Raw genomic sequence first — 25,644 nt, 5'->3', positions numbered from 1 at the left:
ACAAGTCGATTTGCTTGTTTTATGCAAGACAAGCCTAAACCTAACTCCAACGCTAACCCCCGAAATAAACAACAGTGAATAATGACTTTTTGTCACACAGATTTTTCATTCTATTACTATTTTTCTTCACATCTATCATAGAACTGCCATCCTTGTGCATTTTGGGACTTTTCATTTCTTGGCATCTGAAAAAATGGCGTTTTGAACACAGATTTTACATTCCGTCACTCATTTCCATGCTATTTTGGTGTTTACAAGGGCAAACTGGTTGTATATAACCCTAATGAGCCAATGAGGGTCAAAGGTCAACTTTGTCCTAGAGACATGGGGCCACTTGCTGCTTCATCAGGATCCCTCAAGATATGTCTAAATTTGGGGCTTCTAGCACATGAGGAACCCCGAAACCCTAACCCTAATTTAAGCCTTAACCCTAATGCCATAAAAGTCTGTGAGGGTCAAAGGTCAACTTTGTCCTAGAGACATGGGGCCACTTGCTGCTTCATCAGGAGTCGCCTGGAGACACCCACATCAAATTTGAGGCTTCTAGGCATAAGGAACCCTGAAACCCTAACACTAATTTCAGCCTTAACCCTAACCCTAATGCCGCAGGAAGTCTATGAGGGTCAAAGGTCAACTTTGTCCTAGAGACTTTGGGCCACTTGCTGCTTCATCAGGAGTCCCCAAGACACACCCACGTCGAATTTGGGGCTTCTAGCGCTTGAGGAACCCCAAAACCCTAACCCTAATTTCAGTTTTAAGCGTAAACCTAACCCTAATTTCAGCCTTAACCCTAACATTAATTCCATGCAAGCCAATGAGGGTCAAAGGTCAATTTTGTCCTAGAGACTTTGGGCCACTTGCTGCTTCATCAGGAGTCCCCAAGACACACCCACGTCGAATTTGGGGCTTCTAGCGCTTGAGGAACCCCAAAACCCTAACCCTAATTTCAGTTTTAAGCGTAAACCTAACCCTAATTTCAGCCTTAACCCTAACATTAATTCCATGCAAGCCAATGAGGGTCAAAGGTCAATTTTGTCCTAGAGACATGGGTTCACTTGCTTTTTCATCAGGAGCCCCCAAGAAGCGCCCACACCAAATTTGTGACTTCTAGCAGTAAGCAGAAACAATAAGGCACACAATTAAGTTATACCTAAGGAATGCCAGGATAGGTGGGTCCAAGTTTACAAGACAATACAAAAAGTTTATTTGATTAAAGCAAAGCATTCAAACTGGATTGGAGGACTAAAAGTGAGCCTCCTTCTAATGCTGAGGCTCAGTGGTATGAGGGGTAAGTGTGGGAGAGGATCCAAAAAAATGAGGGACATCCCACTTATACAGGTCACTCAACTAAAGTAATGATGTGGAAGAAACCCAACAAACCCTAGAATAACACAGCACGCAATGGGGAAACTACAATCCAGAGACGCCACCTCCACAATGGGCTCGAGGCTGATGAGGGGACAGAGAGGTAATAATTAGACTGGCCCCATGTCTCTAGGACAAACTTGAAATTTCACCCCATAGACTTGCATTGAATTAGGGTTAACGATAAGCCTGAAACTAGGGTTAGGGTTAGGGTTACACTAAATGCTGAAATTAGGGTTAGGGTTTTGGGGTTCCTCATGCACTAGAAGCCCAAAATCTGACGTGGGTGTCTCTTGGGGACACCTGATGAAGCAGCATGTCTTTAGGACAAAGTTGACCTTTGACCCTCATAGAATTCGTATGGCATTAGGGTTAGGGCTAAGGCTGAAATTAGGGTTAGGGTTTCAGGGTTCCTCATGTGCTAGAAGCCCCAAATTTTGCGTGGGTGTGTTTTGGTGGCTCCTGATGAAGCAGCAAGTGGCCTCATGTCTTTAGGACAAAGGTGACCTTTGACCCTCATAGACTTGCATGGCATTAGGGTAACACATCATAGGGCATCTATGATGCTTTTCCACTAGTGATGTGTTGGTCGCGAACGAAGTCTCTTTGACGTGACTTCCCCCCCCCTTTCTCTCTCTCTCTCTCTCTCTCTCTCTCTCTCTCTCTCTTTCTCTCTCTCTCTCTCTTTCTCCATGCCGCATTTGATTGCCGCGACTGGCACGATATTATGATTTAGCGCACGTTACGCTCAACGTCATTCCGTGCGGCAGGTAAAAAAGGTGGTGTTGTCCGGGGTGTCCCAATTCCATCGCAAGCCAATCGGAGCCGATTATCACCAGGATCGCTTGCCGGGTTGTTTGACCCGATTTGTCGCGCAACAGCGCGGCTTGGTGAGCAGATTCCACCGCCACCAAATGCTGATTAGTTGCGGGACATCACCACGTTTTTTGGCCAGTGGAATTGGGGTTTATGTGTGGCGTCGTCTTCGTGTCTGTGCTGAGCAGAGGGTGGAGGGGTGGGAGTTACAGACACAGACGATACACAAAGGCGATAGGAGGGACGGAGACTCACGACGAAAGAGAAAAAGAGCAGGGGCCACAATGCAAATGGACTGAAAAGGTATAAAAAAAAAAAAAAAAACTTGAGAAAATGAGTGGCAACAGGAAACACAGCAAAATCTGGACACATTTTAATTACATTGACGAAACTCAGGCTTCAATTTACCCACGCCTTACACATGTGATGGCACGGGGACTGTGCATTGTAGCAACATCAGTCCCCTCAGAGAGAATCTTCTCCAAAACAGGGCAGATAATTACAGAGAGAAGAAACAGGATCAGCCCCTCAAAGCTGAGGCACTTGGTTTTCCAAATGTCAATCTTCACTAAAGGACAAAACTGTTGTCTGAATGCTGATTTTTTTTTTCTTTTTGTTTTACACATTTTAATTTATATTTTGTTGTGTGAGTTTCTGTCAGCTTATGTTGTTTGACTTTAAATTTGTTTAGTAGTAAAAAACTAAAAGTTTAAAATTGTTAATAGTTATTCAAGTTCATTTGTAAATAGTTACAACATTTGTTTTGTTGACACTTTATGTTTATATTATAAACATTGGATATAGTCCATGTTTCTTTTTTTACATTAGTAATTCATATTACGCATAATCTTTTATTACTGTTGGTAATAAATTATTTTAGGCACCAAAAAATTTGAAGAGTCGTTTGGGAGCCGAAAGAGCCGGCTCTTTTTAGTGGGCCGAGCCAAAAGAGCCGGTTCTCTAAAAAGAGCCGGAATGCCCATCACTACTTTCCACTTTTCTGAGCTCTAAATACTGTTACAAAGTTGAACCCTAGTATCAAACGATGCAAAATTGTCAAATAATGAGCTTCATTGTGTTTGGACATGAGCCCTGCAAGTTGTTGGGCATGGTTCTGAACGCTCTGTTCACAGAGTTTTTTTTAACACTGGGAACACATTGACGTGAATGTGTTCCGGATCTCCTTTCATGGCCAAGCTCAGGCATACCCTGCTCTGCTCCGGAAGTGATGTTGCAAGTGCGTTGCTCCAAGAAAATGTTTTTTTTCGGTGTCATCGTGTGGATGAACTGTTAGCCACCACCGCTACCTCCGTGCTCTGCTTGTGTGTTGCGTTCGCTGGCAGCGAAACTGAAGAGGCAGAGATTTTGACTCGCAAGTTTTGCTCCTTTTCACGCTGCCAGCATGGTAACATCGGTTGTATAGAGCTCTTCCTTTGTGCTTTGTGTGGACTTAAGTTGTGCAGATATTCTTGTCTAATAATAAACCACTCTATGACTGAAGTGATCGTTTCAGCGTACATATTTTCTCTGCTCGGACAGTGTTTTGATACAAGTCAACAGTATGAAACCAAATCATTCTAAGCCCTATTAAAATGTCTCGCCAAAATACAAAACAAAAACACGGTCAGTACAAAAAGTAAATTATTTTTCCGGGGACACGGAAGGCACAAAAAACATCCAGGGACCTTCGGTCCGCCTTGCGGCCGTAACTCAGCCCGCGCTGGGTCCGTACGAAGCTGGGTTAGCCGGTAAACAGCTGCTAAAGAGTGAAGCCTTCACGACGGTAAGTGTTTAAATTGTGCCTGTTTCGTAAAGTTTGCCGTTTATCCTTCACTCCCGCACCGGCAAACTGAGGAAGTGAGACTCAGCAGCGACGAAGAGTGTGACCAATCACAGCGGAGTGGGCTGGGCGGGAGGCGTACACGGAGGAGGCTGGGGGTGGAGTGAAGTAAAACAGACCGTTTTCGCGGGATGCAGGAATACGAGGAAGCGAGCAGCGAGATACACAGATCTACAAAGCTTTCAGTGCGGGGAATCGTGTGTTGCTGCTCTGGAGGGGCCAGAAATCAAATACAAAGGCCCAAAAATGAGTATAATAGGTGACCTTTAAGGCTGAAATTAGGGTTACGGTTAGGGTTAAGGCTGAAATTAGTGTTAGGGTTTTGGGGTTCCTCGTGCAGTAGAAGCCCCAAATTTGACGTGGGTGTGTCTTGTGGACTCCTGACGAAGCAGCAAGTAACCCCATGCTCTAGGACACAGTTGACCTTTGACCCTCAAAGACTTGCATGGCATTAGAGTTAGGGTTAAGAATGTATTTAGGGTTAGGGTTACGCTTAAGGCTGAGATTAGGGTTAGGGTTTCGGGGTTCCTCATGTGCTACAAGCCCCAAATTTGATGTGGGTTTCTCTCGAGGACTCCTGATGAAGCAGCCCATGTCTCCAGGACAAAGGGTGAGGGTTAGGGTTAGGCTGGAATTAGGGTCTGGCGCTGGAGTTTTGTGCTAGTGTTAGGATTGGAGTTGGAGCTGGGTTTTGGGTTGGAGTTTTGGTTAGAATTTGGGTTTTAGTTAGAGTTGGGTTTAGGGTTAGAGGGTTAGAGTTTTGTTAGGGTTTACATGAGCCAATAGGAAGCCTTGTTTAAATACAAACAAATTGGATGCCTCGATTTCAACGAGCCAATAGGGAACCTCATTTTACACAAGCAGAAGATTCAATTTAAAACATCACACTCTAATCTGGTGATGTTCTTCACCAGTGTGTCCTGATTGTTTTGGAAAGTTCTCAGGCGTAGGAAAATTAGCAGACTCACTAACAATTTTTTTTCTTTTGAAAGTCACACATCTAACTGGTCAACTTTGCGTCAGGTGCAGAACCAGAATTGGTGTGTGCATGTGTGTGTGTGTGTGTGTGTGTGCGTGCGTGCGTGTGTGTGTGTGCGCATGTTTGTGTGCGCATGTTTGTGTGTACATTGTACGTGTGTGACCATGTGCTCATGTGACTAAAAGAGTGTGTAATTCATTGTCAGGTTCTTGAGAGCTGACATATTGCCGCTATTGATCTTTACAGCTAAAATCAACACAGAAGCCTGGATACTGATGACAGGCAGGCCAGGGGAGTCAGGGTGTCCTGGTAAAACACACACACACACACACACACACACACATGCACGCTTGCCACACTAACATCCATTAATACTCGATGCACACATATAAACAAAGGCACATGCCCCTATTTACAGAGTTACAGATGTCTGTAAAGGTCAGTAAAATTTGGTGAAGTGTGTGATTTAGTGTGAGAGACACCGAGTCCTCAGGTCACCATTTAATTTGCAGCACAACCATTGTTTAGTCATTTTGTAGTTTTGTTTTTGTTTTTAATGTTTTTCCTTTCCTTATCTGCTTGGTGTGTGTTTTCAAGAAGAATGACAGCGGACAACAAATTTAAAAGACACACGTTTCCTCCTAGAGTCATATTTTAGGTTGTATGTTTCAGTGCTTGGAGTAAGTACAGACCTCAGTGTAGGGGCACTTTTAATGAAACAGACAAAAAAAAAAAATACAATTAGTAAGTGAACCTCTTTCCAAATAAATTAAAAGTCTCAATTTCATTAATTGTAAAAATCAACCTGTCCTTAAACAGACATTTCCATCATTGAATCACAAAGTTAGATACATTTACATAATTCTTCCAAATAATGCACATCTGAAAGTTTGTAAACAGCTCCTCATACACCTTAGCTATCGCTATATCATTTATCAGTTTTTCTTGAAAAGTAAATGAATAAAAACACGACAAAGACAATGTGCAGTATAAAGTGCTAACATTGACGTGCTGATATTTTGTCTATTTTCCTCTCAAGGCTCATTAGTTCTTACTATTAGGACGCTAAAGTGTAGTATCCTGTGCAAGCAGGCCTCACACAGGATTGTTGACATCTCAAGTTGTCATTCTTTGTGCTCAAGAACCCAGTTTTCACTGACACCTGATCTGCTGTCAGTCAACAGCCTCGAGTCCAAACGACCGTCTGACCACGCGCGTGCTGTCTGCTGGACTGGCTGGATGACTTCTGCCGACCCCTCCCGACCCCCTGCTTGAAGACGGCTTACAGTGCGTCAGTCAGGTGAGTGCGTGCAGGTTGGTGCTGCCAAACCTGCTGATGTCGGTTCTCCCCCTTTAGAGCTCAAAACGCCGTGTGATTTGATTACACGCTCTTTTATCCTTTAACTGGCCCTGATAACAGGAGCGGAGATGGGGGGGGATGATGTGTGTTTGAGTGCGTGCGTATGCGTGCGCCAGTAGAACAGCTCTCCATCGTGCCCTAGCAGGGGATCCATTAGGCGCGGACCCCCTCCGCGGTTGCCCGGTGATAGAGTAAACAGAGCGTGTTTGGCCAGTCCGTCGCGCAAATATTTGCCCTGGAAGCTGGCTAATCCGCTGGGCGGAGCCACACGTCTGCGTGTGGAGTGTTGAGTTATAAATACAGCATCGGTCCTGATGCCGTGGTACATTTGCACCTGAACCTCTCCACTGAGTTTAACTTCCCTTCTTTTTTCTTTTTTTTTTTTTTTTACAGGTAAACAAACTTTTGCTATTAAAAACAAATTCTGTAACTTCTACTTTCAACAAGACTCTCTTTCATTCTAAGCGTTACTTTTGCCCTGCCTCGGAGTGAAGGAGACAATATGGCGGCAGGCCTCGTCAGAAACTTCCTCATGCCGCCGCTGGCCCCCGCCTACTTCCCGCTGATCTTTCAGCACTCCCCCCTCAGGGAGGATGAGGAGAAGATGCTGGAGGAAGAGCCGGAGAGCAGAGACGCTGGAGGGGAGAGAGAGGTGGCGGTGGAGGAAGAGGAGGAGGACGACGAGGACGAGGACGACGGGGAAGAATCTGAAGCCCAGGAGGAAGAGGAAGATGGTTCGGAAGATGCTTTCCCAAGCCCCGCCCACCCCTCTTTGGACATGACCAATCAGCTGCTGAGGTTCGCCGATCTCATCAGCCGCGACGTGCAGCGCTACTTTGGCCGCTGCTCCGGCAGTGAGCGTGACTCCTGCGACGTCTACAGCGAGGCCGTCCCGGTCGCGACCGGCGGCCGCCTGCGTTACTATGACGACCTGCTGAAACTGGCCCGGGCAGGAAGCCCGGAGGACGCAGACGGCAGCTCCGCCTCCTGCGCCACCGATCCAGGAAGCAGCAGTAGCAACAGCAGTTTGGGTCCCCTGGCTGAACTGTTCCAGGAGAGGGGCCCCACTCAAGGCCGCGGCCGGCCCATGATCAAGAGGCACCTGCCGCTCAGTTTCTGGACCGAGCCCGTCCCAGGCTGCCCCCTGTTGGCCTCCGGGCAGGTGGCGGACGCAGGCAGCGACGCACACTCGCTGAACGACGACGCGGAGACGCACACGCTGGCGCACCACAGCGCGCATGGCCTGGAAGGCTGCACGCAGCCGGACTTCAGTGACTTGCTGGCGTACTGGGATCCCGAGCTCACACACACACTGACAGAGAACACACATGTCGATGGGGAGCACATATGACACACGACATGCGCGCTATGATTAAGCAACATTGGCACTATTGCACCCCACAACTTATTTATATGGAACGTTCTTGCTCAATAAAGTGGAATCAAAACCGTGTCTGCTGTTCTGTTTGTTCACTGGAACCTCTTTGTTTCTGGGTTGTTTTAGGATGAGATTTGTTCTAGATGGTTGGTTCTCTCTTCCCACGAGAAGCTGTAGGGAGGTCAATTAGGTTCAACAAATGCTAAGCTCACTACTGCCCCCTATGGGCAATTGAACTTTACGGAACACGTAGCAAAAAACTTTGCTGAGGCCAGAGATGGTGCTAACATCGACCTCTTTGAAACGGGAGCTCCTTCCAGAGTAGACAAAAGAATCAAGCGTTCAGAATTGGTATGAGGACCTGGTGAAGCAGCGGCGGCTAGATGGGTTCAATGTGAATGAAAGTTCATTCAACAAGCAATTCATCATTCAGAATAGAAGGTAATATATCAGCATACCTGGCAGTTGAAGATATGGGGCTGGAGTTGGAAGTCAGGAAGAAAGGAGACAAAGGGTTTTAACTGCTCAGGGAAATAAATATTTGCCTACTGTTTGATAATTACTAAGAACACGTTTTACTGCAACTTGGTGCATGAAATTCTAGTTTGTCTAATGTTCAGTTTCCACAATGATTATAATGTTGAAGTCACAGTTGGTCTGTTAAAAACAACACCACACCAACCTGCAGTTCAGTCACAGAGAAACAGCAACAACAAGTTGCTGGAGGAGTACTGTAGTACTGCAGCGTACTGTAGTGCAGCGCACACTCACTCATGTCGCCGTTAAAACCGCAACTGACAGCTATGAATACATTGGTGGCAGCAGTGACGCAGCTGATTCAGGCTCGGCTGAAGAGAGTCATGTTTGGAGGATCTTCAGATGCAGAGAAATTGGACACTTGCACTTGTTTTAGTAAGGATGACAGCACAAATAGAACAGCTCGAGCTGCAAAAAGAGGAACAAGAGCAACATAACGTGGGCCCGGTTTAAAAAAAAAAAACAGCTAAAAAAAGGATTAAAATGTCTTCTAGCTACAGGAAGAATTTAATTAATTTTATTTATTTGTTTCCTTACTTACCATTTTTGAGAACTGTTATCACATAATCAGAAGTGAGACATGCACAAATAAGGCTCAGTTTAGATTGTGAGGGTTAAAATTGACATGAAAGTCGGAGACAAGTTATCTGCAAATACCCCTCAGGTGTTTGCTTTGCGCAAGTCGAGTCAGCTAACTCTTTTTGTTAAAAAAGGCAGGTACAGTTGTAAAGTAAAGGTTTTAGTGAAAGAGAGGAGTGTTTGTGTTGCAACAGGAGGAACAAGGTCAGTAGTGAAGAAGCAGAACCAGAGAGCCACGCATGCGCTCAATACCATCTGACTGTAAAACGACAAAAAGCATTTCAAATCTGCAAACAAGGAGAAAGACAAACAGGTCTGTGACTGATGGAGCTCCAAGCTGATTAGCCACTTGTCGTTTTTCTCTAATTCTGACTCTACAGGGCACTGTTCAATTGGCTCGAGCGAACAATGGCCCTGCAGGCGCGGCGTGTGATTGGACGAGCGGGAAGGCCAGTAACATTTCGACACACTCTCTATCTTCAACGCATAAAAGGTGCACGCTTGCAGTGACACGTGCACTGTGGGTTCCCCGTATCGCAGCGGAGGCACATGAGCAGCTTGGACAAAAGGAGAAGAAAAAAAATAAGAAGCAACATGAAGGTGAGCACGCTTCTGTCCCTCAGTCTGCTGGGCCTGCTGCTGTGGGCCTCCTGCACCCAGGCCAACGACGATGCGGGCGAAAACAAGGAGGAGACGCTGACTGGGGAGGCCACAGTGGACAGTGACGACGAGGAAAGCCAGGAGCCACCCAAGGAGAAGACCACCGACATCGAGGAGGAGGACAACGTGATGGTTCTCCACATCAACAACTTTGCCAGAGCTCTCAGTGAAAACAAGTTCCTGCTGGTGGAATTCTGTGAGTAGGACTGGGACAAAATTGGAATCCCATTGTCCCATTTACTCTGCAAAGGTGCAACATAAAATCTGAATTATGTTTTTGGACAAAATGATATCCAGGGAAAATGCCAAGAGGCAACTAGAAGCCATAGCTAAGCCTCATGGCCTGAGCAAACAAACATGCACACACACACACACACACACACACACACACGTGGACTCTCCTGTCCAGATGTTCTCATGGTGCTACTCTCCCACAGGAGACCTTGGCGCTGTGAGGTCACAGTGAGGACGGGGCTAACGCTCGTGTCTTCCTCTGTCTTTGGGCTGCAGGGACAACTTCAGCTTCACCTCTTTGGCTCACCGCTCCAGTATTTCCTCCATGGTTAACGCGTGTGTGTCCAAACCTGTGTGCAGATGCTCCCTGGTGTGGCCACTGCCGGCAGCTGGAGCCACAGTACGCAGAGGCCGCTGGGAAGCTGAAGGAAGATGAGTCGGCGATCCGTCTGGCCAAGGTGGACGCCATCGAGGAGAAGGAGCTTGCAGAAGAGTTTGAAATCGGAGGCTTCCCCACCCTCAAGCTGTTCGTGGACGGAGATCGCAAGAGCGCCGTTGAGTTCAATGGTAAGCACACACACACACACACACACACACACACACACATACACATACACTCACACACACACACACGCGCACACACACACACACACACACACACACACACACACACACACACACACACACACACACATTCATGTCTTCCCCTAGCTGTGAGGACATCCCATCAACACATGCAACCCGAGGCCCTCTTACTCAACTTCATCGTCACAGCTTGACACCCTCACTGATTAAAACCTTCTCCTCAAAACTAAGTTTCAATCCTCATAAATTCACAACTCACCAATGTCCTCGCGTCACTGGTGAAAACTAAAGTCGGGTCTGCTGAACCTGTCGACCATCTTAATACGCCTCAGGTTGTTTAACTAAAGAAACAGTCTATCGGATATTACAATGAACTAATCATGTGTCTTGCTGTGAAAACAAAGTTTCTTTATCGACAAACAACAAAAAGGTTTTCTTTTAAGAATGAGGGATCCTCAAAATGCTGATAACAAAGACTTTTCTTCTTATTATTGTGAGCTTTTAACAAATTTAAAAACACATAATGAATGTAAATGATTTCGTATGAAAGAGTTACAATAAAAGTTAAGTCAATAAAATCAATTTACGGTCATTTACAATATATACAAAATAATCAACAATCATCAATCGATCAACAATTAGAAAATCAAGGAATTCACCACAGAATTTCAAAACACCCACATTCTTGTGCTTACAATGTGTGCAGGTCTTTTCACTCATGATAAAACCAGGATGACAGAAGCTGACAGAAAAATATATATTTAATTTCAAGGAAAATACACAATCTGTTAGCATGCACATTCCGTCAACAGGAGATGTTATGTGTCTTGGATGATTCTAGTAACGTGTGTGTGTGTGTGTGTGTGTGTGTGTGTGTGTGTGTGTGTGTTTGTTCCAGGTAAGAGGTCAGCAGAGGGAATCGTCCAGTGGCTGAAGCGTCGATCAGGACCAGGAGCCCAAGTGCTGGACTCTGTGGCTGCTGCAGCTCAGTTCATCGACTCCCACAACATCACCGTTGTTGGATTCTTCGAGGTGCGTCTCTCCATCCCATCCATTCACCTGTAGGACAGAACCACAAAACCAAAAACCCTAAATTCATGCAGTTACTTCATACGCATTTATGACAGAATCTCAAGAGCGATGCGGCCAAGTTGCTGCAGGAGCTGTATCTGGAAAAGGCTGACACCGAGATTGCTGTGACAGCCACGCCTGAGGTTTTCCAGAAATATGAAGTGAAGGGCAACTCGGTGGTGCTCTTCAAAAAGGTACGAACATGTTCGGACGCAAACTTAGGAGGGAGGGCGTTTGTTTGAAGTTGGGGTCACTTCGGAAATGATGTTAGCTTTGCTGCCACCAAGTGTCTACATGTGGTACATACATGTAATAGAGGGACGCAATTGCAATGTTACTACTACTACTACTTCTATTACTACTACTACTAACAACAACAACAACAACAACAACAACAATAATAATAATAATAATAATAATAATAATAATAATAATAATAATAATAATATAGACAACAAACATGTTTTAGCTCTGGAATAAGGGTTGTGGAAAAGAGAGAATGTCAATTTGTTTTAGAGTGTATTCTCAGAATGTTTTCTATGCAGCGAAGAGACAAAATTTCAAGACCAAGACTGATCTGTAAATGGATACAGTATATTCATATTGTTTTAATGTTGCATGTTTGTGTGTGTGTTTGTGTGTGTGTGTCAGTTTGATGAGGGCAGAGCAGACCTGAAGCTGTCCGAAGACCAACAGTGGTTCAAAGAGAACATCACCTCCTTCATCGGACAAAACAGCCTGGAGCTGATCATGCCGTTCAGCCAGGAGGTGACCAACAACACAAACAACAACGCACAGACACACGCCCTCGTTTGGATTGTTGTTTAAACGACATCCCATTGAGCTGTGTGTTTGTCTTTCCAGAGCGCCCAGAAGATCTTCACCTCTGGCTACGTTATGCACGGCCTGGTGTTTTACAACTCCTCTGTGGAGAGTCAGGTGGCCTTGTTGGAAGAATCTCGCTCTCTTGCCAAAAAGTTCAAGACAAAGGTAATGTGTCTGGGCGTGCACGTGTGTGTGTCTGCGTGTGTGTCCCTGTGTGTAATCAGTGGTAAAGCTGCTCTTGTTTTGTGTGCAGATCCTGTTTATTTCCATCGATGTGTCCCAGTCTCTTCCTAACGTGCTCAACTACTTTGGCGTGTCTGAGGACGATGCCCCCACCGCTCGCATCGTCAACATGGAGACTGGAAAGAAATTCAATATTGCCACAAAAAAGTACACACTAGAGTCAATGTCGCAGTTGTGCCAGGAGGTTGTTGATGGTATTGCCCAGGTAAATTACACACGTGCACGCAAACATGCACATACAAGAATGTATATTGCAAACAAATACTTACTTCCTGCTGTAGAAACACGGTGGCACAGTCAGCACCCCCCCCCCCCCCCCACACACACACACACACAACTGATTCACTGATTCTGCTCTTTGGATACATTCTTTGTATTAATGAATAAATACAAGAATGGTTGTTCTCTCTGTGAAGGCCTACTTGAGGTCTGAGGAGGTCCCAGAAGACTGGAATAAGGGACCAGTCACAGTCCTGGTGGGGGGAAATTTCGAGTCTGTTGCCTTGGACCCGACTAAAAATGTCTTTGTGGAGTTCTGTAAGTCATCCCTGTGAATAATTCAAGTGTAAATTAGTTTCCTTCAGCCATCATCCAACTCAAAAATCATTTTTTTTGTTTCCCAGCCATCAGAACATGAACATTATTCAGTTGTTTTTCAAACGGAATGGCGGTGAAAGTGTCCATGTTGAATTCTTAAAGACACCTTTTGCTGTGTGAAATGACATCCTGTCAGCTGCCAGATGCCTGGTGGTGATCAGAGGTGCCGCTGGTGAAGCGGCATCAAAGCGAAACCCTTAAAGCTGCGAAACAAAACGTTCAAGTAGTGTCTGAGACTTCCTACTGGTGACTAAGTGTAATCCGGGGTTTCTAAGTGTTCATGGGTGTCTGTGTGTTCAGATGCACCATGGTGTGGACACTGCAAGGAACTGGAACCCATCTGGGAGCAGCTGGGCGAGAAATACGCCGACCGTGATGACATCATCATTGCCAAGATGGACTCCATAGCCAATGAGCTTGAAACTGTGACAGTGGATGCATTCCCGACTATCAAATACTTCCCAGCTGGAGACAAAGAGGTATTCACTCGTGTGGCCCTTGCAGGTTTACTTATTAAGTCAAGACTTAAAGAAGAAAAGTAACCAACAAAACCAAGAATCATCACTCATCTGTTCGGCCTCGTGCAGGTGGTTGACTACACAGGAAAGAAGGATCTGGAGACCTTCTCCAAGTTCCTGGATGCCGGTGGAGTGTTGCCTGAGGAGCCAGCTGATGATGACGATGATGATGATGATGAGGCAGAGGAAGATAAGAAAGATGATAGTACTGGAGATGATGACAAGGTTGGTGCTTTCACTGTGAATGACAATCCAACTGTCAATGCTAAACTAAATTGGAATTTCCCTGCAGGGCACCGATGAGGAAGCAGCCACCAACACGTCGAAAGATGAGCTGTGATTGTGACTTTTTGCCTTCCAGTAAATTAAGATCAACTTATTTTTTTTCTTAATAAAAGCCACTTTGGGTACACAGATGAAGATGCTGTGTTGAAGATGCATTGTGGTTTATTTTCAATTTGGCTTAACTCATTGTTTTTCTTATGTAATTTATTTTAATTTTATGAATACCCATCTGCAACAAAGGTTCTGTTATACAATAAAACTATTTTATACCTCCAGCTTTCCATGAAAATCAAGAAGACTTGAAAACAAACATGCATGTTTACCACAAGCAGCGTTACTTTGTGTCAGAAAAGGCTATGCACCACTGTTGTGTCTCCATTCTCTCGCTAAATACTTTGTGCACACAGTCATCTACACCTCTAAATGAACGTGTCTGCTTGCTAATACTGTGCTAATATTTGAACTAACACTCGTCACTGGCGTGGGGCGGTTGCGGCCTCGGGGACCGCACTAATTGGCAGCCTACTTCCAGTGACGTACTTAAACACACCCACTCCCACATTCAGGTACACACACCACCACATCCATACACACACCACCACATCCACACACGCACACGCACACACACACACACACACACGCACACACACGCACACACACACGTATACACAGATGCAAACATGCACACACACACAAGTATACACACATGCAAATATACACACACACCCGCACACACGCACACACACACACAAATATACACAAGCGCGGGTACACTGTACACTGTACACTGTAAGATTATTATCATCGTTATTATTACTATCAACATTATTATTATTATTATTATTATTATTATTATAACTATTATTATTATTATTATTACTATTAACGTTGCTATTATTATCATCACTATTATTATTAACATCACTGTATGAACTCGCATGTATGTTTGTATGGGTATATATGCACTATCTGACAATTAGCTATGCATATTTACGATCTGTTTTGTTCTCTTTTAACACAATTGTATATTGTTGCCAGTTGCCTCCTCTACTCCTCTCTCTCTATCCCTCTCATCATCTCATCATTCCCCCCCCCCTCCCCCCCCACACACTCATTTCCCCTCTCTACTCACCCCCCTATGTGTCCCCCTCAGTCCGGTCATGGCCAGAATGTCACCAAGAACATTATAATAAAACCACTGAAGAGGTAGCTCCTGAAACCACCCACGTGGCTCACACTCTCAAGATCTACCTCTGAGAATAAAATCTGTCAGCCATCATAGACATTCAGAGACACTTCTGCTTGTCATTATGGCCAGACCGGACAAGGGAAAAAAAAAAAAAAAAAAAATATTTGAACTAACACAGTTAAGTTACTTATTTACACACGGGTGACCATCCAGACAAGGAGAAACAGATCAAACACAAGGATGCAGCATGTTTGCTTTTCATTCAAGCTCAAAATTAAAACACTGGTGGGCTACTTCCAGGAACACAGTAAATCACTTCACAAAAAATCAGCTTGTTTGCTGGAATTATTACAGTAAATGCAACAAGAAACAAAAAGTCCAGGGTGCAAGATTTATTGGTGTGTAATGGTAAGAATGCAAAGGGAGACCCCTCTATTGTCATGTGTCGACGGGGCCCTGATGTCGCCTCACCTTTACGTGTGAAACATTAAAATACAATCAGATTGTGATGCTGAATGAGTCATGACAGAAAGCAGGGGACTTTTGCCTGTTTGTACAAACATGCTATCTGTCATCAGCAAATTCCATGTGAGAAAGGCCACTGATTTCTGATGACCCACTTGATTTCTCATCCTCCTTACAACAGCTGTGATTTCAGGACAAAATCACAAAAGGTATTTCATGTGCTGGGCCACTGTAGATACCAGGTGGCACAATATGGCTACACGACATGTGTGTTTAAACATTTATTACTTCTGAATGACAACTTCACATTAGTGGCTTTTAGTGACTTTGTGTAGGTGTAAAAATTCATTTTTCATTTTATTTCATACTAAGATGTCCCCGTAGATTTTACACACTGGGCCTTTAAATGTTGTGAGGAAAGGTTAAATTTCTAAAACAGACAATCACTGAAGTAACAACTTGTTTCTACTGATAAAATCCATGATTGAATTATTTTTGTGGTTGGGCAGAGCCACGTTTATGCTAGTAATTGAAGCACTGGCTCACCGTCGCTCTGGTAATAGCTGCAATGCATGTAGAGTGTGAATACATGATGGCTTCAGAAAATAGGTGGGAGGTCAGCCAGGAGGTGTGAGCGAGGGTTTACATGTACAGAGTGCTGGTTTGGAGTCTTTGCAAAGCAAAATGTTTGTAATTCCAGAAGAAACAGGTTCAGCAGGCTGTTATGTCGCGAGCGCATGGAACATGGTTCACGTTTCCTCCTGCCAGCCACGCTTAAGTCCACGGTAAGACTTCTGCTCTGTAAAATCTAACAGATTAATTTGTTCTGTTAACTTTGAGTCGAGCTGAGTCGCTCTCTGGTAGAACAGTCATGCTGTTTGTGTTTGGCGGGGAGGCGTCTGGGCCTGCTGGAATCTCTTATTACAACTCAGGTGTCATGTGTTCTTTAAAGACGTCTGGTGTTTGCTGTGATTCATTCAGCGGGAGTGTTCACTGAGGGATTCTCCTGGCTTTGGGTGACTGCTTTGGATTTAGTTCACTATACTGACCCTGTATTATTTACAGGTTGGTTCTCAGATGAACACATGTGACTGTGTTCGCCTGACAGTCAGTGGGGCTGTTTACAAATGCAGGTGCTTCCTGTTAGATTTGTTCTTAGTGTGGTTTGAATCTAGTCTTTTGGATTTTTTGATTTTGGTTTTTCTATTTTATATATTTTGTGATTATTTTAATTTGTAAATATATAGCAAATATACTATTATTTTATGCCAGCTCTTTGTTTGTGTGAGACTGTGTTGTTTATTATTTGTACTTGTGGTTTTCAAAGTAGCTTTAGAGATTTCCTACTTCTTAGGCTTTGGATGTCAAGGAACATGTATTTTGTAAATATTGAGCACATATCATGGCGAAGCGTGACACTGACTCCTTCCTGTGGTGTCCTGACTGGTTTTGGTCCATTGTTCAGACTTCTACCGATGATTAATGACTGAATTCTCTCTACAAACAAAAACCGTGTGTGCGTCACACATTTCCACTGCTAGAACAGCCAGTGAGAAAACACCTGGCAGGAAATATTGCAACGATCCTTTCCACTGATAGGTTTGGCGACCTCCTACAGTCCGAAGTCAGGTCTGTTACCTTTCTAACTGATCCCTGATTGGGTTGAGCTTCTCTTGTGTGATTTATTTTACAGTCTGTGGAAGAATAAGAACAATCAAATGCACCTGAGGAAAAGAAAAAAAAGAAACCCTGTATATCAGAGTGGCAAAGTATTCACTTCTCAAAATGAAATTACCCCTTCTTGTTTTCTGATGGTCAAGTCCACAGATGAACTGCAAATAACAGAGTGGTATTTTTTTTCCAGCCAATGGAATAAATACAAAACACACAGTAAAATCAAAACAATGCACCTCTGTGACTAAGTGTGAAGTAGCTGAATCGGATTAAAGATGCTTCGAGTAATTCACACAGGAGAAGGAAAACTGGCGCTCTGGGATTTATGTTCTGTTTATGTCCTGTGATTGGTTGATCAGAGGGAACTCCCATCTAGTGATTCACCAATGTCACAGCACTAAAACGGTGGACTGACTGATTTTTCCAAAAAGCTGATTTTGATTGTGAAAATATACTAATAAATACTGCACACCATTTCCACATTAATAAAGGAAGACTACAGAACAGGCTTCTCTTTGTAGGAAGGATCTCGTCACCAGACAACATATCTGATTCACCCATATTGAATATGGCAGCAAAAGCACTTATTGACAGACTTGCCCCACAAACACAATGTGAAATATTCCATCTGATCTGTCTGGAATGTGAGTGCAAGAGTTTGATGTGGGTTCTTGGACAACGACATGTGCCAGAGGAACTGCTGCCATGCAGGCCTGCACGTGAACTCGCCTCTGGCTCGTCTCCATTTTCAGATACACGATTGGCCGGATGACCACCTGATGGAACCGCCGTCAAACGAGGACACTCACCTCCACTCTCCTGTTCCTGACGCACAAACAGACAACACACTTCCTCCACACTGTGACGACCAACACTTTTCCTCCCCCTCAACGCCTCCTCCCACCTACGGAGAGGCAGGTAAGAAAACAAAGTCACTAGCTGCAATAACAAGAGAAAATAATTTATGCATTTGATTACATCACTGTTATTTTTGCACAACTTAGCCAATATGCACAAAGAAATATTTCAGATAACCAGCTGGAAAGAGAGCATCAGATATTGTCATCAGTTTTACTGACAGCCATCACATTTAATGAAGCCACTGTTAATCTAAATAAGGATTTTGACAAAGGAAAAGGTCGAACAAAGAGATCTTTTAAAACATTGTTTTCCTTCTCCAATTCTTGCCAATGCAGTCCAGCCTGATCCCTTCCCTGTCCTGACACCACTCAGTGTGCCACCCGAAGTCTCTGTGGCAGCGGCCCATCCACCCACACAGAGTTGGATAGAACCGCCATCTTACGAGGAGGCCAGACGCCACCCATCAGTATCGGATGCACCAACGTTCAACAGCGTAGCGCCCACCTCCAGTGACGCTGCCTTTTGCATAACTCCTCCACCCACCTATGGAGATGCAGGTTAGAGTCCAGGGTTGCCAGTTTCAGTTTGGCTCAAAATCAAGTCGAAGTGTCCAATTGGCACAGAAAGTGTTTGTACTGGGAGGAACAACTTGGAACATGACTGTACACGTTTGTCCATCACATTCAAGTACACCAGTCTCACTTTGTTTGCTAGTTTTAGCCAGCTTGGGAATTGTGATCTTGCTAGACTTGCCATCCTTGGCACTGCAACCATAATCCACCGACACAAGGTTCTGAGGCTGTGTAAACAATAAATTATACAATATATTATACAATATACAATAATTATACAATTATACAATAATTATTTGTGATACGCTCACCTCTGTTCTAGACAAGACAGATCTACCTAATATGGGCCGGTCAGAATAATCACCTGCTCTCCTCACTCTGAATCTCAGTTGGTGAGAGGACGTCAGTCAGCAGCGTACAGACTCAACCCGTGACAGTGAACCAGTCGCAGTCAGCCACCATCACGCTCACATCTCTGGAGGACGTCCCCGGCGTGGCCCGCTGTCCATACTGTGACCACGTGGGCGCCACAAAGGTGTCATATCAGCCGGGGAGGCTCGCCTGGTGCATCTGTGTCCTGGTTATGTTCATGGGAGGGTGAGACACAGACACACTCTGACACTTGACCACACCAAGCAAACACGTGATCTGGGTCTCTAACCCTAACCCTAACCCTCGTTTTTTCCAGGTTGTTCTTTGGTTTCTGTCTGATTCCTTTGACGGCACGCAGCCTTCAAGATGCGCATCATTCCTGCTCGCAGTGTGGAAAACATCTGCACACATTCACAAGATGACGCTGTCGGTGTTAATGAGACTCCTCGTGTCCTCGGCCTTGCAGATAAAAAAAACCCAAAGACATCATGTTGTGACACAATACAGTCGCTGTACAGATAAATTAGGTGTTTGTGGACAAGTGGACAGCTGGCTGTGGTCGAGCAGTGAGTGTGAAGACAAAACTTTGTAGGATGTGTACTGGACACAGAAATACACTGATGCTGCAGAGCTGCCCTCCAGTTTTCTACACATTATCATCCAGTGCTAGAATGATCCATCACTACTTTCCACTGTGGAATCAACCTATCTGTCTCCAGCTACGCCTGGGTGGAATATAACACTAACATGTTCCCATAGTACATCAATCTCCAGACTCCCGGAATCTCCCCAAAAAACCCTACATATTTAACCCTCTGCTTATAACTTCCTGCAATATGATCAGGCTTAGCAGGCTTAGCAGGAAACCGAGTACCTTTTCTTTTTTGAAAGTTGGCAACGAGGCAGCAATGACAGAGCAGCTGGAGCAACCTGCTGCTGCTGGTGGCATCACTGAGCTGCTGTTTGTGACATCACAAGGGGCTTGAATTCCAGGATTGCCTGGTTTAGTGCACACTCAAAAAAATTAGAGGAAGCAATATGTGTATTGAATTTAATGTTAATGTGAATCTTTTTTTCTAGAGTTTTTCTAACATTTATATTTTATTTTGATTGGGCTGTACCATCATTTACATGGCAGAGGACTGTGGTGATGTATGAAGACTCACTTGCTGTCATATTGACTTTTTGCAGCTACCAAAGCAGAAAAACTTTAGTTTTTTGTGCAGCTTCAAAACAAGCGGACTAGGACCAAAAACAAGGAAAGGAAACACCATCTGTGTATGCAATGTCAATACCTACACCTAATATCCTTTTAGTTCCAAAAACATGTTTACACTTTTAAACTCGACTGATTTTGAAGTCAAACACTACCTTCGATCCTTCACTTGTTCCTCCATCATTGAGATTTAATCACCTCTGCTTTTTTTCTCTAAAATAATTTGTCTTATTTTTCATCTTTCCTATTCTGCCTTCCTTGGGAATTCATGATTTATTTATTTTTTCAAATGCTGCTTTTTCTGTGGCCCACACCCAAGTAAATGTGCCTCTGCATTCCACTCTAGGAAGAGAGGCATCTCTCACTGGATTATAAAGTTTATTAACTTTAAATTGCTTTTATATCAAGTGTAGTAACTTTAAATTGCTTTAATCTAAAATTCATTAACTGTATATGTCAGTGTAATACTCAGAAATAAGTTAACTTCTCTATCACTCCATGCATGGCTCATTGTGTTGCGCTCTTTGTCTTTTTCTGGTAAAGTACCATTTCTGCTTTTCTTTCTGATTGGCCAACATGTACTGAAGTTTAGACGCTATATTGTCACCTCCTGGTTGGAGGTGCACTTGACATCATCACCTGACACCTTTTTTTAAAATTTCATATCCTCGCATGGCAGGAAAGGCCTCAGTCGACAATGATACTCTCTAACTTGTCTTTTCCTCTGTGTTTGCAAATCTCAACAGCCTGATAAATATCTGTGTATATATTTTATGATGGTTCAGTGGAACTTAGTGAAAAACAAGGAGGAAAGATCTGTGTTTCATTCCAACATTCCTTTGCTGTGCTACTCCAGACGTTGGTGCCAGTACTATTGAGGTCACAGTGATCTTGACTGAGGAATCAGCACATCACATAGTGCAGATCAGTGAACTAGATAATTTTTCTGTACAGATGTCTGGGTAGGAGATAGCTGTTTTTGTCCTGTTTCCAGTCTCTAACCTGAACAAGCTACAAGCAGCGCACTTGACACTGTGACACATCGGGGGCTGTATGAAGCTCACTACAGCTGTCAAGTTTAAGATGACAACTTTCTTATTTAATCACACGATTGTTGATGATGTCTTTATTTGTTTGTATCATGTAGAAAAATAAAAGTTATTTTGCTTACCTGGAATGTGTGCATGTGGGTGAATTTCATACGTGATCACATGTTGACTGTGTTTTTTCTGTGTATCCATTATGCAATATTATGGCGAGGGTGTTAATTCACCCAAATAATATATTTCAGCATTTCTGCTGCTCGCCATTTTGTCAATCTGGTAGTGTTTCACGACACTGGATTTCAGACTTCAATTTGATGTGTTGAAAAGTATTGATTTCCAATACGATTTTTGATACTGGCAACCGCGGAAGTTTCATCGACGGGGCGGGGGGTGGGGGCTCTGAGTTTTTGTGTGTGTGTTGGCGGGGGCACACGTTAAGTATTGATATATCGATACTACGGAAAAGTCATATTGAATCGTTTTTTAGTTTTCAATCTCGAGATTTAATCGATATGTCGATATTTTTGACAACGCTACAATCTGGTAACAATTTCTAATGCGCGTAACGATTGTGGCCTTTCTGATGGAAAGACCAACCACTGGTGGATTTACAGCAGGACTCAGACAGGAAGGTTAATCAGCGACAGAGTGCCGGGGTCTAGTCAGCAGATAACGGAGCACCTCTCAGCCACCAGCTCACCACTGGCACACACATGAACGCTCGTATCAGCCGTTCCCGTCAACACTGCGTCTACATCAAGCTACCTCCCAGCGTCCAGCGTGTCAGAGGAACCGCCATGAGGAGGCTGTTGCTGCTGATTCTTTTGTCGTCCGTCACCGCTGACGGCAAACAGGACCGAGCGGCAGACAAATCACCACCGGAGAAAGTTCTACAGCTGAACAGAGGAAATTTCGACGGAGCGCTGAGGGAACACAAGCAACTTCTGGTTCACTTCTGTAAGAGCCGCAAAGAGACTCACAGCTTGGTCAGCGCTGACCTGAACAAGCAGAGCGGGTGACGTGTTTTTATTTTTCACTCTGTGTGCAGATTCTGCTGTGACTCTAGCCGACCACAGGGTGTCAGAGGCGTTCAGCAGCGCCGTGTCAGAGCTCCAGGGGTTGGAGGTGACTGCGGCTATGGTGGACGTGTCTCAAGAGAAGGAGCTGGCCAAGGAGCTCGGCGCTTCAGGCCACGCCTCCATCAGGCTGTACCTGGAAGGGGACAGAAACAGCCCTGAGGTTTGTCCCGGTACGTGCAGGGACGAGGGCAAACTTGTGAATCGGCTGGTTAGTCAGGGCCATTGTCCTGCTGAAACACCCAGTTTTGGCCCGGACAGCAGGTGCAGGTGTAGAAGGTAGCATGTAGGTTGTAGGTGACTGGATTGGCACAAATTGCAATATATTGCAAATGCATGGTGTGAACTGCTGATAATATCAAGCTGTGGGATTTTCCAAGAGTCAGATAGAAAAAGTTTCTCACTGGTTTCCTGTGTTTTTGATTTAGTTCCTCGGAGCCCCGCCTCCATCCTGACATGGCTGAGCAGGAGGGCGGGTTCTGCTGCGGACCTTATGGTCAATCTTAGCCAATCAGAGGCCTCTGAGGAAGTCACAGTGGTTGGATTCTTTAAGGTAAATTACCTTGGTGTTTGTGCTTTTAGTTTGTGTGAGCAAAATTAACTTTCTGTTGTTCCTGTTTCTTTGTGTGTGCAGGAACTGAACAGTGAGTACACAAAGGTGTTCTATGCTGTGGCCATCGACCATCCAGACATTGGTTTTGCTGTGACACAAGACACTGAAGTCATCACCAAATACGGTCTCACATATGATGTAGTACTGTTGCTCAAAAAGGTGATTTTAACATCTCAGAATTCTGGGCATCGCTGTACCAAGTGGTGAGAGAAGGATTATGTAGCATTCATTCATTTGTGTGTGTGTGTGTGTGTGTGTGCGTGTGTGTGTGTGTGTGTGTGCGCGTGTGTTGTGTGTGTTGTGTGTGTGTGTGTGTGTGTGTGTGTGTGTGTGTGTGTGTGTGCGTGCGTGTGCGTGTGTGTGTGTGTGTGTGTGTGTGTGTGTGTGTGTGTGTGTGTGTGTCGGCTACAGTCTAAGCTCATCCAGGCTTACAAAATGATGCCTCAGACTTCCAAAGAGGAGCTGATCGCTTTTATCAGCATCTTCCAGATGGAGCCGGTCACAGAGTACACTGGAGAGGTAAAACATTAGCTGTACGCTGCGCTGCTGCCATCCCCAGTCTCGCATACACACATACCTTCCTATATAAACTTTTCTCCAGCATTTGAAACCCTTATTTGGCCAGGGATGAGCCCGCTGAGCTTGAGAATCCTTTTTAAAAAGGGAGTCCAGATAGAACCATCAAAAGTTTCAATGTACATGAAACAAAGACGCTAAACAAAAAAAAACACACAAAAACACACAATAAAAGACCAAGAAACTATTTCAAAAAATAACCAACAACTTGGATCAAGAAAAGTAATTTATCACAGTTCAAAAACTGGGCATTTGCATTCGGCACTTAAATTGGCCTTAGCCCATATTCCCGAGAGAATACGTTTCTTTACACGGTAATACTCTGTAATATGCTCTGTAAATATTTTTTGAAAAAGTTTGAACAAGTGTTGTGTTGAGGTGTCCCTTCCTCACTTTCTCCCGCAGACAATCTCTCAGATTCTAGAATCGCCAGTTTCAAGCCACGCCCTCCTGTTTGTCAACAAGAGCTCTGCCCACTTCAAAGACGTCCACACTGCCTTCAGCAGCGCCGCAGAGGCCTTCAGGAAGAAGGTCAGAGCAAAACACTCACATCCACCATTGAACCAAAACACAGACAGATCACAATTAAAAAGCAGATGTTTGTGTGTTTTGCACACTTCAGATCCTGTTTGTGTTTGTGAACGTGGAGGAGCCTCGCAACGGCAGGCTGATGGAATACTTCCGGGTTCGGGTGTTCGAGGCTCCCCTCGTCCGGCTGGTCAACATGACAGACCATGTGACCTACCACTTGCCCTCTGAGACGCTGGATGCGGGGACGATAAAACGATTCTGCCAGTCCTACCTGGAGGGCAAGGCCAAGGTAGATCCCACCTCCGTCTGGCGACAGGAAGTTTCCCCTCCGCCGCCCCTGCTGACTTCCTGTGGCTCTGTGCTCCCCGATATGACAGCCTAAGATGCAGAGTGAGCCGATACCTGAGGGCTGGGACCGGCAGCTGGTGAAGCAGCTGGTGGGGATGAATCTGGAGGAAGTGGCCTTCAACCCGGACAAGACCGTCTTTCTCATGTTCTGTATGTAACCACGCCCTCGTTTCCAACACATCAACACAGGTTTAAATTAGCTTAACGAGTGCCTGATGTTTACGGTGGCTGACAAGGGCCAAACACAGTACAACTGCCTAATGCGCCTTAGTTGGCGAAAGCAGCTGTAGGTGTGGAAACAATGCAAATTCACGGCCAGCGTAGTTTTTACTCTTTATTGCCGATATTTCTGTTTTTATCTTACCAAACACTGGTAATGTTTCCAGATCTTCCGTACAGCGAGGCGTCACGTGATTTGTTCCCTCTGTGGGAGGAGTTAGCGGACGCCATGAAGGAGCAGCAGAATTTGGTCATCGCTCGCATTGACGCCTCGGCCAATGACATCAACATGTCGACGCAGGGCCCCTACCCGTCCCTCTGTCTGTTCCCTGCCCTGCACGCCGAGAGAGTGAGGGGCACCGTCAATCACAGATGTGCTGATAAATGAGAGCATTTTTTTTACTACATGGTGTAATAGTTTGTATTAACTCTGTTGCTCTCAGGTGGTGGTTTACTCTGGTGAGCATCAGCTGAAGGACCTGGTGGAGTTTCTACATGGAGAAATGGAAAAGGCCAAAAAAGACAGAGTTTTGGTAACGTCTCTAAATAGTTTTATCCAGGTCAATGGTGGTGATTTGTCTGTGTGTGTGTCTGTGTGTATCTGTCTGTATGTCTGTCTGAGATCCGCTTCTGACTTAAAAATAAACCTCTTTCATTTGTGTCTCCAGGAGGACGAAGACAGGAGACAGTACATGGAGGCCGTGAAAGCTGAGGAGGCGAAAAAAGGCAACAAATCCAAAGATGAGCTTTAATCCGCAAAACAGTGTGTGTGTGTGTGTGTGTGTGTGTGTGTGTGTGTGTGTGTGTGTGTGTGTGTGTGTGTGTGTGTGTGTGTGTGTGTGTGTGTGTGTCTCAGTGCTCTTGAAAGGCGGTTATGGTTTGATCTTCCTGCCGAGCTGCGGTCCAGACGTCTGTCCAGTCAGATAGTACCGTTTCCAGCTGAAAGCAGACAGGGACTTAAAAAATAAATAAATAAATAAATAAATGAGTTAATTTAACCTCAGTAAGTCTGAG

The 25,644-nt window shown here is 44.7% G+C and overlaps 4 protein-coding genes across 5 annotated transcripts; all 4 read left to right on the top strand.

Annotated features, from left to right (window-relative positions):
* The first annotated feature begins 6,117 nt into the window (after positions 1–6,117).
* On the top strand, positions 6,118–7,811 carry percc1 (proline and glutamate rich with coiled coil 1). The gene has a single exon (XM_076033739.1). The coding sequence runs from the start codon at positions 6,863–6,865 to the stop codon at positions 7,709–7,711; it is 849 nt and encodes a 282-aa protein (XP_075889854.1). The 5' UTR covers positions 6,118–6,862; the 3' UTR covers positions 7,712–7,811.
* Positions 7,812–9,372: 1,561 nt separating this feature from the next.
* On the top strand, positions 9,373–14,007 carry pdia2 (protein disulfide isomerase family A, member 2). Its single transcript, XM_076033669.1, has 11 exons — positions 9,373–9,710; positions 10,109–10,315; positions 11,232–11,365; positions 11,461–11,598; positions 12,056–12,172; positions 12,269–12,394; positions 12,483–12,677; positions 12,889–13,009; positions 13,370–13,548; positions 13,657–13,812; positions 13,880–14,007. Exons 1-11 carry the CDS (start codon positions 9,404–9,406, stop codon positions 13,925–13,927), a joined length of 1,728 nt encoding a protein of 575 aa, XP_075889784.1. The 5' UTR covers positions 9,373–9,403; the 3' UTR covers positions 13,928–14,007.
* Positions 14,008–16,156: 2,149 nt separating this feature from the next.
* On the top strand, positions 16,157–21,428 carry LOC142893277 (lipopolysaccharide-induced tumor necrosis factor-alpha factor homolog). Of its 2 annotated transcripts, XM_076033692.1 has the most exons (5): positions 16,157–16,311; positions 17,953–18,118; positions 18,397–18,618; positions 19,023–19,230; positions 19,322–21,428. In XM_076033692.1, the coding sequence occupies exons 1-5, from the start codon at positions 16,264–16,266 to the stop codon at positions 19,425–19,427; spliced, it is 750 nt and encodes a 249-aa protein (XP_075889807.1). In that variant the 5' UTR covers positions 16,157–16,263; the 3' UTR covers positions 19,428–21,428. The 2 variants fall into 2 exon arrangements, with proteins under 2 accessions (XP_075889807.1, XP_075889817.1); XM_076033702.1 differs by lacking the exon at positions 18,397–18,618.
* A 516-nt stretch (positions 21,429–21,944) lies between these two features.
* On the top strand, positions 21,945–25,393 carry LOC142893269 (protein disulfide-isomerase). Its single transcript, XM_076033683.1, has 11 exons — positions 21,945–22,224; positions 22,316–22,516; positions 22,772–22,896; positions 22,978–23,115; positions 23,368–23,475; positions 23,938–24,063; positions 24,155–24,352; positions 24,441–24,561; positions 24,798–24,979; positions 25,074–25,163; positions 25,299–25,393. Exons 1-11 carry the CDS (start codon positions 21,981–21,983, stop codon positions 25,380–25,382), a joined length of 1,617 nt encoding a protein of 538 aa, XP_075889798.1. The 5' UTR covers positions 21,945–21,980; the 3' UTR covers positions 25,383–25,393.
* Positions 25,394–25,644: the final 251 nt, after the last annotated feature.

Source organism: Nelusetta ayraudi, unplaced genomic scaffold (genome assembly GCF_046127955.1).
Source record: "Nelusetta ayraudi isolate G7.1 ecotype Tasmania unplaced genomic scaffold, CSIRO-AGI_Nayr_v1 ptg000004l, whole genome shotgun sequence".
NCBI classification, from domain to species: Eukaryota; Metazoa; Chordata; class Actinopteri; order Tetraodontiformes; family Monacanthidae; genus Nelusetta; species Nelusetta ayraudi.
Note: the sequence above shows the minus strand (reverse complement) of the source record. Positions and strands in the feature narration are given on the sequence as shown.